At 39.9% G+C, this 16,995-nt stretch overlaps 1 protein-coding gene across 6 annotated transcripts in view; it reads right to left on the bottom strand.

The window, feature by feature from the left end:
• The window catches only part of L1CAM (L1 cell adhesion molecule), a 671,411-nt gene that overhangs the window by 325,702 nt on the left and 328,714 nt on the right, over nucleotides 1–16,995 (bottom strand). For all 6 annotated transcript variants that reach the window (XM_077478852.1, XM_077478851.1, XM_077478850.1 and 3 more), the window contains one exon: nucleotides 10,525–10,656. In XM_077478852.1, coding sequence (XP_077334978.1) covers nucleotides 10,525–10,656 — 132 coding nt within the window. The remainder of the gene's footprint in view (nucleotides 1–10,524; nucleotides 10,657–16,995) is intronic.

Raw genomic sequence — 16,995 nt, forward strand, 5'->3', positions numbered from 1 at the left:
GAGGGTCAGCAGACGCATTTCACATTCCTGTGCTTAATCCTTGCTAATTGCCCAGAGTGTATATGCCTTCTTATAGCTCCCCAATTGAACATAAATTCAAGGCAGACAATTTGTCCAATGCGACTACAGAGCCCAGCAAACATATAGCACTAAACCATGCCATATAAAACAATATACATATAAAAAGATGCACAAGATATAAAGAAAATATTAAAAGTATATACATATTCATAGAAATACTAAAGAAAATGAAAGAAATAATAAACATGAATATAAACCAAAATGTTTAATTAAAAAAAAAAAAAGTGTAAATATATGCATATTATATATATATATATATATATATATATATATATATATATATATATATATATATAGCTAATTTGTAAATATTATCAAAAAAAATAACAAAAATATGGTAAAATCTTGATTTGGATTTACTTCTTGTGTTTCTTTTATCTGTCTCCTAGGTCCCCCTAGTGCACTTGTAGTGCCAAGTGGTTTAACATTATTAAAATAACACTCATTGTCACTGTAAACACCTTAATACAAAAAGGGTATTTGAGCATTGGAAGAAGAAGCCACACATTGTTGAGTAGAAAGCCTTTTACTCCATGCACATCTGCGTTATAAAACATTTGGTAGTAAAAAAAAAAAAAAAAAAAAAAACACATCTTTTTTTTTTTTTTCAAAGTTTTAACCTTGAAATTTTTAAAAAAAATACAGAAACAGGCATGTTTCCAAACATATCATACACAACTCTGGAACTTGCAAAGTTCAACATTTCAAAAAAGAAGGTCATATCAGACATTATAGTGTGAAAAAGGTCTTGATCTTGCCTTCATTAGATGGGGTGAAGTCACCCCTGTAAAAGCCAAATTTAGAAAATGCACACAAATTGTTAGGTATGGGATCAGAAAGTCCCCATTTTGACTAATGTCAACATGTGCTATCTTCCATTATGGGGGATCAATGGATGTGTTTTGGGGATGCAACCACTTCCTCTCATCTACCAGAGTTGGGAGGAAGGGGTTGCACCCACAAAATGCGTACATTGAAATCTCCTGATGGCAGATAGCATATGTTGACACACTGTGTGCATCTTCCAAATTTGGCTTTTAAATTGTATTAAAACTTTAGATAAAATTATTCAAAAAAACAAAAAAATGTTGGAATATTTTTAGGATTTATATTCTCCCTAGTACATAAATCATGTTCTTTAGTCTTTGTTCAATCTCCTTGGTTTTTTCTTTGATAAGGTCCAAATCCCGACTACAAGACATTATTTCCTGGATAAGCTGTTGTGCACTGTCACTGGTGAAATGACTCGATTTTGGTTCCACAACCTGCACATCACCTAAAATAAAAATGCACACCATGTATTATAAATATGAGGCATACATTTATTACCTCAATCTGTGGTGTCTGACACTGACCTATTGTGGTGCCAAATTTGAGCACTTCTTCCACCTCTCCTTCCTCCACATCCTGTTGTACCTCTGCTCTCCTTCATCCTGAGGTGTGGTGTTGCTGGTGTCCTCTGATGGACCTAGTCTTTTCTCCCCTATGAGAATTAAACAAAAGGTATACTTAGCACACAGATATTTGTGGCCAGAAATATGAATGGGAAACATTGCTTGGAAGTGGGGTACAATTGTCTGTTTGGGCAGAGTTCCAAGTTGAATACATGATTAATTCCCTTAACCAAGCTGGAATTATTTGGACACGTTTCACACATGGGGACACCCCAAATATCCACTGGAGCACCTGTGTGGGTCACCCTAAAAAATGTGCTCTGGTGTCCCACACTAGTGCTCCTGAGTCCAGATGTGTAAACAGCTGCTGTGTCCTCTCCTTACATTACAATCAAGTTTGCAATTCATTCTCGTTTCAAAGACATCTAGACAACAATGTCCTAAACTTCTTTTAATACAAATTAGCATGACCAAATGTAGTTAACCCTTCTAGCTAAATACATTGTATTTAGTTGGTAAACGAACAATGTTTCCTATGAACGATTACTGTGCCCACGAACATGAAAATAGCCATTTTAAACTGTACAACAGTAAAGAAAAGCACACGGAGCAGCATGCCAGTTAATAATCATAATTGGAACACACAACAAGTGCTTACTTTTTTGAAGCACTGTCTTTATCCTTCTGTACTGATCCTGGTCCCTTAATTGTAGGTCTGACCAGTGTTTCCCTAATTACTCCTTGGATCGTCGCATTCCAAATTTCCACCACAGACTCTTCACAACTTTTGTCATGATTTTGGCCTTTCGCAGATTGGGGTATGGTCCATTCTTCCTATCAGTCGGCCCTCTTCAATATGTGGACCATCTCTACCATCTCATCAAAGGACATATTGGGGGCCTTAAACCTCCTCTGGGATCGGGACGTTTTGGCCTCTGGGCTTTCCTCCTCGTTACTGCTAGTAGTAGTGATCACCTCCTGTGTCTCCAACATGTTCCTCTCCCACTGCGACAAAAGAGACGGGGCGGGGAATCTTCGAGAAAGAACGTCAGGGGCAGGCGACGTGGGAGGAGTTTCACGCATGCGCTGTGTATATAAAGTTAAGACGCATGTGACATACGTACGATCGGTGTGCTGAGGAAGGAGGACAAACATTCTAACGTAAGTAACATCTTACCTTTGGTACATCAGTGGCCTATACTGATTCTAGATTGAGACCTATATTGGGATAAGATTTGGAGAGTTTAGCCTGATATTTAGTGTTTTTGTCTTGTGTTTTGTCTTGTAGAAAATATGAAACAATTCAAAGACCCTGAATTCATGGGCCACTTCATAGACAAATACAGGGATATGCAAAATTTGTGGGAGGTTAAAAACCCTTTATATCGAAATAAACCAGCTAGGAAGGCATCGATGAAGAAACTGCTGGAATATGTGAAGATGCAGGTCCCCGATGCAGACATAATGTTTGTGGATAGGAAAATTGGTAGCTTGAGAAGAACATATAGGAAGGAGCTTAATAAGGTCCAGGTTTCCATGAGACTAGGAGCTGCAGCAGAGGATGTGTATGTACTCAGTCTGTGGTCCTACAGCAGGATGCAGTTTCTGGAAGACCAGATGGAAGCCAGGGAATCACTTTCTACACTTCAATCCTCCCTTCCCTCAACCCCAGCTGGGGCTTCCGAGGACCAACATGGGTCTTCCATCCTGGAAGAAGTTGAGGAGCCCAGCTGGAGCCAGGTATAGTATTTTTTCACATATTTATTGTCCAAAAATTATTGTCAACTAGATGTTATTCTTGCTAACAATTTAATGATTTAACAAAAAGTGTTTGACATATCAATTAAGAGTAGGGCACAAAAATGAGTGTGACAAGAATGAAAAATGCTGGGGTCAGAATGATAGTATTTTCTATTTATTAACATTCAATTTGCAACAGTCATGAGCTGACATTTGGGTGTGATTGATGAACCAAAAACTAAAAGTATGTCCCTTTTTCATACACAGGAAGACCTCAGCCAGGATGAGGCTCTGGAATGTGGCAGCCAGGAGGAGGCAGGAGTAAGTGGCAGCCAGGAGGAGGCGGGGGTAAGTGTCAGATAGGAGGAAGCAGGGGTGTCAGCCAGGAAGTGGCAGGGCCCTGTAGCCTCAGGTGTGAGAAATTTGTTTTTAAGGCCATTCAGAAGGGGTTGAGTGGCCGAATAAGTGATAACATGCACTTATGTGTGCTCGCCCATCCTACTCCTCCTGCCACAAGTCCACCTCCAGAGCCACAGCCTCCAAGGAAGGCTGCAGGGAAGGCTGCAAGGAAGACAAGAAAGTGATGGCCTAGGTTCAGTCTGGTCTGACGGAAGATGCAGGCTTTGGTAGTACCACTGCCTGGGGACATATATGTCATCTGCTGCTGTTCATGATCTCTGGGAGTCCTAGACCAGATTGTGCTCCCCATTATATGGACTTCTCAAGCTACCAATTTTATTTTCCAAATAGTTGATGTGTGCCCTGGGGTAGAAAGGCTTAGCAAATTCCAGCAGTTTCTCCAGTGTTGCCTTCTTTATTTTGTTATCAGCCATAATGAATGGGGATTTTTTTTTGCCTATCTGTTTTTCTTCAAATAGGGCAGTTTGTTTTTGTGAGTAGACAGGTACATTTCAAAAATACAATGTCAAATTAAAAAGGGACACCAACCAACCTCCTTGAGCTTTAAAAATACAAGATAATAACGTTGTTGGGTAAACTTGTGTGAATATGAGCAGCAAAACAACTTCATTCTTCTAGCATTCTAAAGAAGAAGAGAATGCACTGCATTCAACTATTTAAAAAAAAAATTCAGCACAACAAATGTGCTATGTTTTACCAGACCGATCACTTCCATCTGATACTTGAATCTGAGCATGCGTGAGTTTTTGCACATCGGAATTGGATACACACAAACGCATTTTCGGATAGGAACTTTTTCCGAACCGAAAAATTGAGACAATGCTCTCAATCTTTTGCTGGCGGAAAGTCTGATGGAGCATACACATGATCGCATTTTTTGACCAAAAGCTCTCATCAGACTTTTAATGGCGGAATTTCCGAATCGTGTGTATGGGGCATTAGGGTCCTGCTTTCTGTATATGGCCTTTTATTGTGTGACATTGATACTTTAGCTATATTCAAAATTTATATCACATGTATGTATTCCCATGTATATATATATATATATATATATATATATATATATAGATAGATAGATAGATAGATAGATAGATAGATAGATAGATATATATACACACACACTTTTTAAAATGTTCTTTATTTTCTTTTTATTTTGTTCATTTTCTCTTTTATATATGTATATTGTTTTATATGGCATGGATTAGTGTTGTTCGTGTTTGCTGGGCTCTGTAGTCACGTTGAACAGATCGTCCTTGAATTTGTGTTCAGTTGGTTTCACATGCAACTGGGGAGCGAAAAGTACGCATACACACTCTGGGCAATTAGCAAGGATTAAGCACAGGAGTGTGAAACGGGTTTACTGACCCTTCGTTGGTTGAGTGTGTGTGGCATGTCTCTCATTTCTATTTTTGCATACTAAAAGGAGCTGTTTTTATTCTCTGGAAGTGCCGATATCTGTTTCTTTTATAACTGCATATGAGGTTTGTGGACCCAGGCAGGCACCCAGGATTTTTTTGGCAGCTGAAGATCTCACAGAACAGCATCTGGAGCAGTGCTCACCCCATTTTGCCTTTAGCTGGATTACCTGATCACATCTCCAGCAGTTGGATGATCTGACCTTCATTGCATGCAGCCATAGACATATTTACACTCTATTAGGAGAAGGATTAAGGCTGTGAACCCAATCGTGACTTCTCTAGTGGACATGGGACATCTATGTCATATCTTTGAGATCCATCCTTGTTTGTTTTGGAGCGGATCGCTGACTCATATAGATGCTACTGTATATGCCAGGGGGGAAAGATCAGACTTGTTGTGCCACCTGTGTGTGTTGGTGTCTGTGTAGAACAGCCTGTGCATATAATATTACAGTTGTTTCTCTTTTCCATAAACGTATACAAATCTACCTCTGTTTATCTCCTGAAGAAGTGGCATTTGCAAGCTGTGAAATGTGTTGAGCTAGCCCTCCCCTTCTGAGATGCAACATTAGAACACATTTTTTTCACATACTCCTGAAGAAGTGATCATGTGGATACCACTGAGGCTACATGCTGTGCATATGTCCTCATATGGCTGAAATAGAGAATTTTTTTGTATAACACTGTATCAATGTAAATTTGAAGTCTATGGCTATGTCATATAAATGAACATTTTAAGAATTGCCTTTTTTAATGTTTGAATATTTTATTGAAGATTCGTGGAATAGACACCAGGCGCACAGTGTGCAATGAGAAAAAAACAGAAATGATACAATTGGATACATGAATTATACATGTTCGGTTGGTAACAAGAGTTGTACTAGAAATGGTTAGATGGTGGCAGATGATTCTGTAGGACAAAGAGAGGGAAGAGGCTCTGTGAATGGAATGGGGAACATGCTGTGAACAGGAGGGGTCTCCTCTGACTCCTCCCAGGAAAGTTCAGTTACAAAGCAGGGGTTTGACCTCCGGGGTAGGGGTATAATGAGTACAAGAGAATCCCTGCTTTGTGTAATGTCAGCAAGAGGTCATAACATACATACATTGTAGGTAATGATCAGTTACGAATAGCCTTTTGCCCTGAGTCCAACCGTTTTATATGTGAACACAGGGTCCCCCGTTTGATATCTCATTGGGGTCAACAATCATTTTGAGGTAGGCACTGGTGTAATAATAGAGTAGAAAGAAAAGGGGGAAATGGAGCAAGTGGGATAAAAAGGGGTGGGGGTTCTATGGCGCGGCAGGGCGGCTCCCAATAGGGGCCTCCACTAATTCAGCAGTTAAAGATAAAAAAGTAGAGAATGCTAAAGGAGTAGGGGAGAAGGCCTGCTTAAGTATGTGGATTATACTACCAAGGCATAAGTAAAGACTTGTCAAAGTCTGGGGGAATATAATGTTTTATCCAAGGGATCCATAGTTTCTTAAATTTCTTTAAAAAAACTACAATTTTCCATGGTGGTCATTTTAACAAAAATAAGGGCCTTATTCATTCTGTGCTTTGCTTCAGCCACAACCAATGACTGTGATTTCCATGCTTTAGCAATAGTCTGTTTGGCCACAGTGGTGAGTTGGGTCAGTAGTCTGAATTGATTGTGGGAGAGTTCTGCTGGCTTTAAATTTAGGAGAGCGATAGTAATTGTCTCTTTAATGGCTATACAGTGGGTGTATCACACCCCTGTTAAAATGTCAAGTTCAACCTTTTCCACCTTTATTGTGACCTATAAACTGTACAACTCAATTGAAAAACAAACTGAAATATTTTAGGGTGAGGGGAAGTAAAAATAAAATAAAATAATGTCGTTGTATAAGTGGGGTTGAAGCGGTATTCAGAATTAAGCAATCACATTAAAACTCATGTTAAATAAGAGTCAGTAGACTCCTGCCACCACTTAAAGTGCCTCTGGTTAAGCCCAAATAAAGTTAAACTGTTCTAGTAGGTCTTTCCTGACATTTTGTTAGTCGCATCCTACAGCAAAAGCCATAGTCCACAGAGAATTTCCAAAGCATCAGAGGAATCTCATTGTTAAAATGTATCAGTCAGGAGAAGGATACAAAGGAATTTCCAAGGTATTAGATATACCATGGAACACAGTGAAGACAGTCATCATCAAGTGGAGAAAATATGGCACAACAGTAACAATACCAAGAACTGGACGACCCTCTGGAATTGATGAAAAGATGAGAAAAAGACTGGTCAGGGAGGCTGCCAAGAGGCCTACAGTAAAATTAACTGCTTGCTGCCCGCCCACCATCAAATAACGGCGGGGCGGTGCAGCTCTTGTTCTGGGCCACCGTCATATGAGTGCGGCAATCATGGCCGCACATGTTGCTAGGACACGGTACGACCCAGATCTGTGTAAAGAGCCGTGTCGACGGCTCTTTAACCATGTGATTGGCTGTGTCCAATCACAGCAGGTCACATGTAAACACGGAGATGCAGGTAATCAGCGCTCCTCGCCTCACACTGACAGAGTGTGAGGAGAGGAGAGCCAATCAGTGGCATCTCCTCACAGGGGACAGCTAGGTAAGTAATCAGGGCACTGACCATCAGTGCCCTGATTACAATATATAAAATGTAAAAATGCAGTGCCCACCAATGCCAGCATACAGTGCCCACCAATGCCAGTGATCAGAGCCACCAGTGGCAGCAATCAGTACCCACACTGCTCACAAGTGCTGCAAATCAGTGCCCATCAGTGTCACCCATCAGTGCCACTCATCAGTGCCCATCTGTACCGCCTATCCATGCCCACCAGTGCTTCCTATCAGTGCCCACCAGTGCTGCCTATTAGTGCCCATCAGTGCCACCTAACAGTGCCCATCAGTGCCACATATCAATGCCCCCTATCAGTGCTCATAAGTGTGGCATATTAGTGCCTCCTCATCAGTGCCACCTCATCATTGCCCACCAGTTCAGCCAATCAGTGCCCACTGTAAACAATAAAAAACCCAGCAGTGATTAAATACCTCCAAAAGAAAGCTCTATTTGGGTGAAGAAAATGATAAAAAATTTGTTTGGGTACAGTGTAGCATGACCGTGCTATTGTCATTCAAAGTGCGACAGCACTGAAAGCTGAAAAAATGGCTTGGGCAGGAAGGGCTTGTTTGTGCCTAGTAGGCAAGTGGTTAAAGAGGAAGTAAACCCTGATGAGTTTACTTCCTCTTTGATTCCCTGCAAAGGTAAAGCATAATGGACTACTATGCATCGCATAGTAGTTCATTATGTGTCACTTACCTAACACAGGAGCCAGAACGCAAGAACGCATTCGGCGAAGCTGCGATGACATCACTCCCGCGCATGTGCACAGGAGCCGTTAGAGTGGCAAGACGGAAGCCTATTTTTAGGAAGAAAGAATACCCAAGCCCAGCTAAATTTTGCAAAAACACATCTGAGGTCTCCCAAAAGCATGTGGGAAAATGTGTTATGGTCTGATAAAACCAAGGTTGAACTTTTTCGCCATAATTCCAAAAGATGTTTGGCACAAAAACAATACAGCACATCACCAAAAGAACACCATACCCACTGTGAAGCATGGTGGTGGCAGCATCATGCTTTGGGACTGTTTTTCTTCAGCTGGAACAGGGGCCTTAGTCAAGGTAGAGGGAGTTATTAACAGTTCCAAATACCAGTCAATAGAGGCACAAAACCTTCAGGCTTCTGCTAGAAAGCTGAACGTGAAGAGGAACTTCATCTTTCAGCATGACAATGACCCAAAGCATACATCCAAATCAATAAAGGAATGGCTTCACCAGAAGCAGATTAAAGTTTTGGAATGGCCCAGCCAGAGCCCAGACCTGAATCAGGTTGAAAATATGTGGGGTGATCTGAAGAGGGCTATACACAGGAGATCTGACAGATTTGGAGTGTTTTTGCATAGAGGAGTGGGCAAATATTGCCAAGTCAAGATGCGCCATGCTGATAGACTCGTACACAAAAAGACTGCTGTCATAAAATCTAAAATCAAAAAGTGCTTCAACAAAGTATCCGTTTACTTATTTAGTTTACTTGAACTTATGTAACCATATTATATTTTTTTTATTTTTACTTCTCTCCACCTAAAAGATTTTTGTTGTTCAACTGAGTTGTACAGTTTATAGGCCACATTAAAGGTGGAAAAAGTTCTGAAAAGATTTATCTTTGTCCCATTTTTTTTTTACATCACAGAAACCTGACATTTTAACAGGGGTGTGTAGATTTTTATATCAACTGAACATAATAATTATTTTTTTGGATTTATCTGGAGCCTTAAAAATATGCGTTTCCATTTTTTTCTCTTGATACATACAGTACATAGACATTGTCCATGTGGCAATAGAACAGTAAAAGTAGAAACAATAACACAACCAGGGTTAAAATGCTATTTAGTCTAGCCCATGCTCAGGTAAACCATTGACACAACCTATTCACAACATTAAACAAAGTCTTCTGGAAATGGTAAATGGAAGGGAGGGGCAGGCACAGCAGATGCCGTGTGAGAAAGCAGTGTCGCTCCTGTCAGACCAATGTCGCTTGGTAAAAATGTTAATTGTAAATAAAAGCAAAGTTCATGAGGTGACATATACCTAGTTGGACATAACCCATTGTAAAATATTTTGAAGTGTGACTGAATTCCCGGAGTTCTTCTTTAAGGTATCAATATAATACATACGGCCTTTTTTCCAGGGCGTGCAAGGTGTTTTTTTGGATATATTGCCTTGCAAAAATTTATTTTTTTATGCAATCTATAAACAAGAAATATTTTTAAAAAATGGCTATGGCTCCACTAGTTTTAGCTTTTGTTACAGTAGCAGCTTTTGTTACAGTAGCTAAAAAAAGAAAACAAGTTATACTATCATATGTCAAGTTTGAAACAACACTAATTTAACATTTCTGGTAAAAAGCATGGCAAAGTTATCTGAAAATTAATAAAGGCATTTTTGCATTTTTATTTTCACAACAATGCAAAAAATGGAACAAAATGAATGAAGGGGAGGTAGTGGTGTGTCCAATGCCTACATACTTTTGCTAATAGTTGGGAGGTATGCAATCCCAGTGGGAAGATAACTTGCATATAAAGTCAGCGCTCACTTTCAGCAATCCTAAACATAATTCTAAAAAGTCCCACTTTTAGAAATCTAAACGCAATATAACAAGATCTAAACAAGTAAGGGAGAAACCCCAAGGAACGTAGAAACATTCATATAGCCCATAACAGTTTGAAGAATGATTATTAATTTATTTTTAAACTGTGTGTAGTTAGTAGTTGAAAATTCACATTAAGCTGATGGTTATTCTGCCCGCATTGGCTGCTAAAAAGGGATAGCCAAAGGTGAGGTAGCAGAAACAACCTATAGGTGCACATTCTCCTATCTTCAGCCAAATTATAAAAACAAAACAAAGGGAAAGATACAAGGTTTAGTAGACTTCATACCTTTTACAGGTTCCCCATTAATTTTCCAGGTAATCTTGGGTTTGGGCTTGCCATCTACATCACAGGTGAATTTTACATGTTCTCCTGGACCACGGATTTCATCTTTTGGTCTGTTAACCCAATGAGGGGCAGCTAGCAAGGTAAACAATAAGTAAGGACATAATAAAGTAAGTAAGAAAAAGGTAATTTGTAACCAATAGATATTGTTATGATAGAATGCAAAAATAAGAAAAACATTTTTTTTTCTGAAACTGTTCTTAAAAGATGTAAAATTCCTGCAGGAAATGTACAGTTGTTTTGTAAACAGCCATGTGCAAAAAGTAAGTAAACCCCAAGAAAATTGTATTTCCATAATTGAGCAGGCAAACATTAGATTTTCAAACACCACCAACAGGTAAAGCTATTAGCACAAATGACACATGAAATTGATGACATTTTACTCATAATCAAATTAATGAAAACTAGGATTTTTTTCTTTATCTGTAAAATCATTTTTTGGAGTACATCCCAGGACAACTAGAAGTTCATATTCCTGACTACATGAGTTATGCTGCCAGGGCCATCTTTAATATTGATTGGACCCTGGGCAAACATTTTCTTGGGCCCAATCATGGGATCAAGAGGGCACAGTATGGGGAGTTTAACACGACACAGCAAAGGGAGTCAGGAGAGTGCAGGGCACAGTGCAGGGAGTGGGGGCAAAGTGCAAGTTGACCAGGAGGGCACACACTAGGGGGATTTGGAGGACACACCCCAGGTGGGTCCGGGGGGCACCGTACAGGCATTGGGAGGGTACACACACCAGGAGGGTTGGAAGGGGAACAATCCAAGAAGGGGCGGGGGGGCACACACCAGTGGGATTGGGGGGCACTATATGGGGGTCGGGAGGGCACACACCAGGGGTGTTGGGAGGGCACACACAAGGGGGGGATCGAGAGGGAACTGTACAGGGACCTGGAGGGCACACACACCAAACGGGGTACAGTATGGGAGCTGGGGGGAACACACTTGGGGGGTCAGGAGAGCACAGCAAGGGATTGGGAGGGAATACACCAGGGGGCAGTGAAAATATGGAGGCAGTGACAATCATTAATGATTCCAATTTCTCATAGTGCTAATAGACAGCACTTCTATGTTAAGCTGCAGTAACTGCATGCCAATAAGAATCGCCTGAAGGAGGCTTTGATACAATTACCCTTTTTTGTTTGTAGTATTCATCAGAAAACGCAAAATAATTACGTGTGAATGTGAACTCAGGATAAAGGCTTTCTGCTTGTAGCCCTTACGTTTATTTTGGCTCTGGAAATTTTGGAAAAATGATGGAAAGAAGGATATTATGAGGGTGTGGGGGAATTACCTGCAATGTAAGTTTTGGTAGATCATAAGCTCAATAATATCATGCAATGCCAAGTGAGCAAAGTTCTTTCTTGTATTAAGAGAGGTATGGACTCCAGAGAGAGAGATATAATTTTGCCCCTGTACAAATCATTAGTAATACCTCATCTGGAATATGCAGTTCAGTTTTGGGCACCAATTCTCAAAAAAGGATATCAGGGAACTGGAGGAAGTGCAGAGAAGGGCAATCAAACTGATAAGAGGCATGGAGGAACTCAGCTATGAGGAAAGATTAGAGGAACTGAATGTATTCTCTCTTGAGAAGAGGAGATTAAGGGGGGATATGATCAACATGTACAAATATATAAGGGGTCCATATAGTGAACTTGGTGTTGAGATATTCACTTTACTGTCAACACAGAGGACAAGGGGGCACTCTTTACGCCTAGAGGAAAAGAAAATTCATCTCCAAATACGGAAAGATTTCTTCACAGTAAGAGCTCGAATAGACTCCCTCTAGAGGTGGTACTGGCCAGCTAAGTAGATTGCTTTAAAAAAAAAGCCTGGATTATTTCCTATATGCACACAATATAACTGGGTACTAACTTTTATAGGTAAGGTTGATCCAGGGAAAATCTGATTGCCTTTTGGGGGTCAGGAAGGAATTTTGTTTCCTTGCTGTAGCAAATTGGATTATGCTTTGCTGGGGTTTTTTGCCTTCCTCTGGATCAACTGTGGGTATAGGATTGGGTATATGGGATTGTTTAATATTTTTTATTCATTTATTTTTATGGTTGAACTAGATGAACTTGTGTCTTTTTTCAACCTATGTAACTATGTATGTAAATCACAAATTGATAAAGAGCTTGATGGGAAGGTAATCAACTATTGTACCAAACAAGGCCTTTTGTATTAAAAGAGGCCTGAGTCACAACTGGAGAATTTTGACAAAGGATCCGGCTTTTAAATAAATGTCTCCCTTTATAAACCCACGGTCAACCACTGGACCTGAGAAGCCTGATAGTCCCCAGTAGAGTGAATATTCTATCTAAAGAGAAGGCAAAGATTATGCGTTCATTTTTGGACTAAAAGGGTAATTAGAAAAAAAAGTTGTGGTTGGATCAGATGGTAGAACACACAATATTAAACAATGTATTCATTGTTTGTAGTGTATGGGATGATTTGTCCATGTGGGCCGATATACTGTATGTCTGCAGGATATCTCACTCCATCAGAGCTCGTTTTGGGAAAACTAAGAGGAGTTTACTAAATGGTATCGACAACCATTCAGTCCCTAGACATTTTTCAGTAAGACATGGTAGCAGTCCAGAATATCTCAGACTTTTGGTATTAAAGAGATAACCAAAAGTGGGTCCCAGACATAAAATTATGTTTGAATGAAAAATCCATTGGATTTACAATTTACATAGTTTGAGCTCACTGGGGTCTAATGAGGAGTGGGAGCTACATGCAATTTTGTGACACTACAAAATAATTTTCTACATTTATTTAAGGTATTTGTTTCCTGTACCCTGTTTAGCCAGTTGATTCATTGGGTGGAATCCGATAGAGTAGTGAGAATATACTGTTAGCCATATGTGTACTATTTTACTATTAGTTTTGATAATCAACATGGCTAATATAGTGTTTGGTGTAGTTTTTTGAGTGCAAAGACGTGATAAGTTTCTTAATGGTCTGTTTTCAAAGCATAATGTTTCAAAGCTTATTAATGGGCAATTGAAATCTGCCATAAGAGGGAGTGTGGTAAGAAAGTTTTGCAATACATTGCAGAAAGATAACTGCTATACCCCTGTAGAGGGGTTAAGCATGAAATTGTCAGCCACTTGGAACCTTGGTTAAAATGGAAAGCTGTCATTGGGTCTCCATATAAAGGCAAACAGTACCCTTACATTCGCTTGACTATCTGTTAGGGAGCAATATGAAATCCAGACCCTCTATATTGTCCCCTACCCTTTCTCACTCGGTGGCCTTATGTGATACCTTACACAAACAACACTCGTTAATCTCCTACATACGTCCATTAGCACAAAACTTCCATAACCCATCCTTCCCTCCCAGCATGAACATTCAAGTCTTCCGTTGGTGGCTGAATAAAGGCCTATTTTGTATTGGAAGCTTTTTTTTTTTTATCCAGTGGGACCTATTTCCCTGGGTTATTGTAGTAAACTTGAAAAATTCAGACTCTTCCAAATTAGGCACTTCCTTAATTCTATTTGGTCAGACGACAAACCCCCTAAATCCACTCTTTATGAACAAATGTGCTCAAATATTTGGATCAGAGGGGGGTATCTCGATGATTCCTTCCTAGTGTGTAGGGAGACATACCCCTCTATGCCCGGGTCTGGGAACTGGACACGGAACATGCGTGGGATCAAAATGAATGGTTTCAGGCATTTCAACACTCATATAGGGCATTTTGAATATTTCTCTAATTGAAGCTAATATTAAACATTTAACCAGATAGTGATATGTTCCATCTAGATTGGCATGATCTACTCAGACGCATCCCCATTGTGTTTTACAGGATGCAACCTTGTGGACTCAATGTTTCATATCTGGTGGTCCTGTCCTCGCATAAGGACATATTGAAACAGGGTCTTTTGTATGTTGAGGAAAATTACAGGGCTTCTACTTCTCAAGACCCCACCACAGCTCTCTCTGCAGAGTTGAGAAAGTTTCCAAATATATGCAGGCACTGGTTTTCTTCATTCTCCTGGGAGCCAAGATTACACAGGAGCATGGAAGAAACCTTACATCTAATTTTGCTCAGGTACGGGAGCTGTTGACAGTTGCTCACCCAGACATTTATAATAGATTAGGCTCCTTTGGATTCTGGCTCATAGGAGTAGTTCAGTAGATAAAGTTATAGAAGTAGCTTCCATTACTCCAGGGTGAAATTAGTTATGTTTAAGTTACTAATTCTGTGTTTTGTCTTGTGATGTAGAGGCAGTGTCAACTGACTCACCATAATCTGATTGTAAAATGTTATATTATTCAATTGATAGCCTTGCAGGGTGTTTACATTTGTTTTTGTTTTTCCAAAATCCAATAAATATATTGAAAATAAATGGAATGCTGTCTATAGATTGGCGGTGTACAGCTCCCAAAAATGTATGTTCCGTCAGACCTGGGGGAAGACTTTGTTTACAATAATAGGAAAATATTTTGATGGGCATGGTAAAAAATTAATTAATTGTGATTGTTTTTGTATAAGAATATGTATATTAATTATAAAAACATTCTCCCTATAGCCAGGTGCGATTTATGTTGGTAAAGTGTTGGCATACCAGGAGAGGGGATCCTCAGTTGTACATTTTCTTAGGTTAACCCACGCTTTACTTGTCTTGTATCTGTACAATTTGATCAACCTAACCAGATTGCATTCTGAATGGTATATTGATGTGTGCTTTAGAGCAAGTGAGAATATGAATTCTGGGTTGTTTCTCTGTCCAGATGAATTTGCAGCGCATAAATGTAGTTGGCCATAATAAACCAGGAAGGATGGAAAGGGGTAGCAAGTTGAAAAGGTATAGGAATTTGGGGAGAATTGTCATTTTAAGTGCTCATGCACACGGACGTTTTAAAAAACTGGCTGCAAAGCTAGCTCCGATGCCTGGAAAAATCGTTGTTAAAAACGTGATTTTTACCGCGTTTTGCATTGGCGTTTTTGCGCGTTTGTGCGCGTTTTTTAGCGTTAGCGTTAAGTAGCGTTTTTTAAGAAACACATCTCTTGGCTATAGCACTCAGAAAACAAAGAAAATATGTTGCGCGTTTTTGCGCGTTTATGCGCGTTTTTGCGCGTTTTCCCGCGATTCGCGTTTTTACAGCTCTAGCTCCACGCCACGGAACGCACTGGTCCTGGGTTTTTTTTACAGCTTAAAAACGCCTATGCCATTTGCAGCTCAAAAACGCCTAGGTGGGCATGAAGCCATAGACTAACATGGACAGCCATTTTTAAGCTGCAAAAAAAGCTCAAAAAAGTGGCTGTAAAAACGTCCGTGTGCATGAGGCCTTATTATGTTACATTTTCCAAATCATGAGAACATGAGTTCTCCAAGTATTCCATTCTTTAAGTAATGATTGGACTTTGTTTTAGTACAGAAGGGAAATGCAATGTGAAAATTTTTGGGGTTGGTTGCGCCTAGATATTTGAGGGCTGAAGTCCCTCATTAATATTTGAAGTTGAATTAGAGTCTCTGTAAATGAGTGTGGGGGGGGGGGGGGGGGGGGTGGTAATGTTAAAGGGGTCGTAAAGCTTCGTGTTTTTTCACCTTACTGCATCCTATGCCCCGAATCTCCGTGGGCACAATCTCGCGTTGCTTTCCCCCAGCTCTTGTGGGCTCTTCATTGGATGATTGACAGCAGTGCAGCCATTGGCTCCCGCTACTGTTAATCAAATCAATGCACGGGGGGGCGGTTCCGTGTATCACATGAGAGAGCGCTTCCCGGGGGGGGGGGTTAGCTCTTGCGGGGAGGAGCAAAGACAGCCACCGAGGGACCCCAGAAGACGAGGATCGGGGCCACTCTGTGCAAAACAAACTGCACAGTGGAGGTAAGTATGGCATGTTTGTTATTTAAAAAAAATAAAAAATAAACTTTTACAACCCCTTTAAGAGCTACTGATTTTCGGAAAAATGTATTTTTAACCACTGAAAGCCCCAGAAGAATGTACCCCCTTCCTGACCAGAGCACTTTTTGTGATCGGCACTGCGTCACTTTAACTGACAATTGGGCAGTCATGCGACGTGGCTCACAAACAAAATCAACGTCCTTTTTTCTCACAAATAGAGCTTTCTTTCGGTGGTATTTGATCACTTCTGCGTTTTTTAATTTTTTTTGCGCAATAAACAAAAAAAAAGTGAAATTTTGAAAAAAACACATTATTTTTTACATTTTGCTATAATAAATATCCCCAAAAAATATTTAAACAAAAAACTTTTTTTTCCTCAGTTTAGGCCGATGCGTATTCTACATATTTTTGGTAAAAAAAAAATCACAGTAAGCATTTATTGATTGGTTTGCGCAAAAGTTAAAGTGTCTACAAAATAGGGGATAGTTTTATGGCATTATTATTGATATTATTTTTTTTTCAATAGTAATGGCGGCGATCAACGA

Source organism: Lithobates pipiens, unplaced genomic scaffold (genome assembly GCF_037356315.1).
Source record: "Lithobates pipiens isolate NorthernLeopardFrog02 unplaced genomic scaffold, aLitPip1_a1.2 Scaffold_1, whole genome shotgun sequence".
Taxonomy (NCBI): Eukaryota; Metazoa; Chordata; class Amphibia; order Anura; family Ranidae; genus Lithobates; species Lithobates pipiens.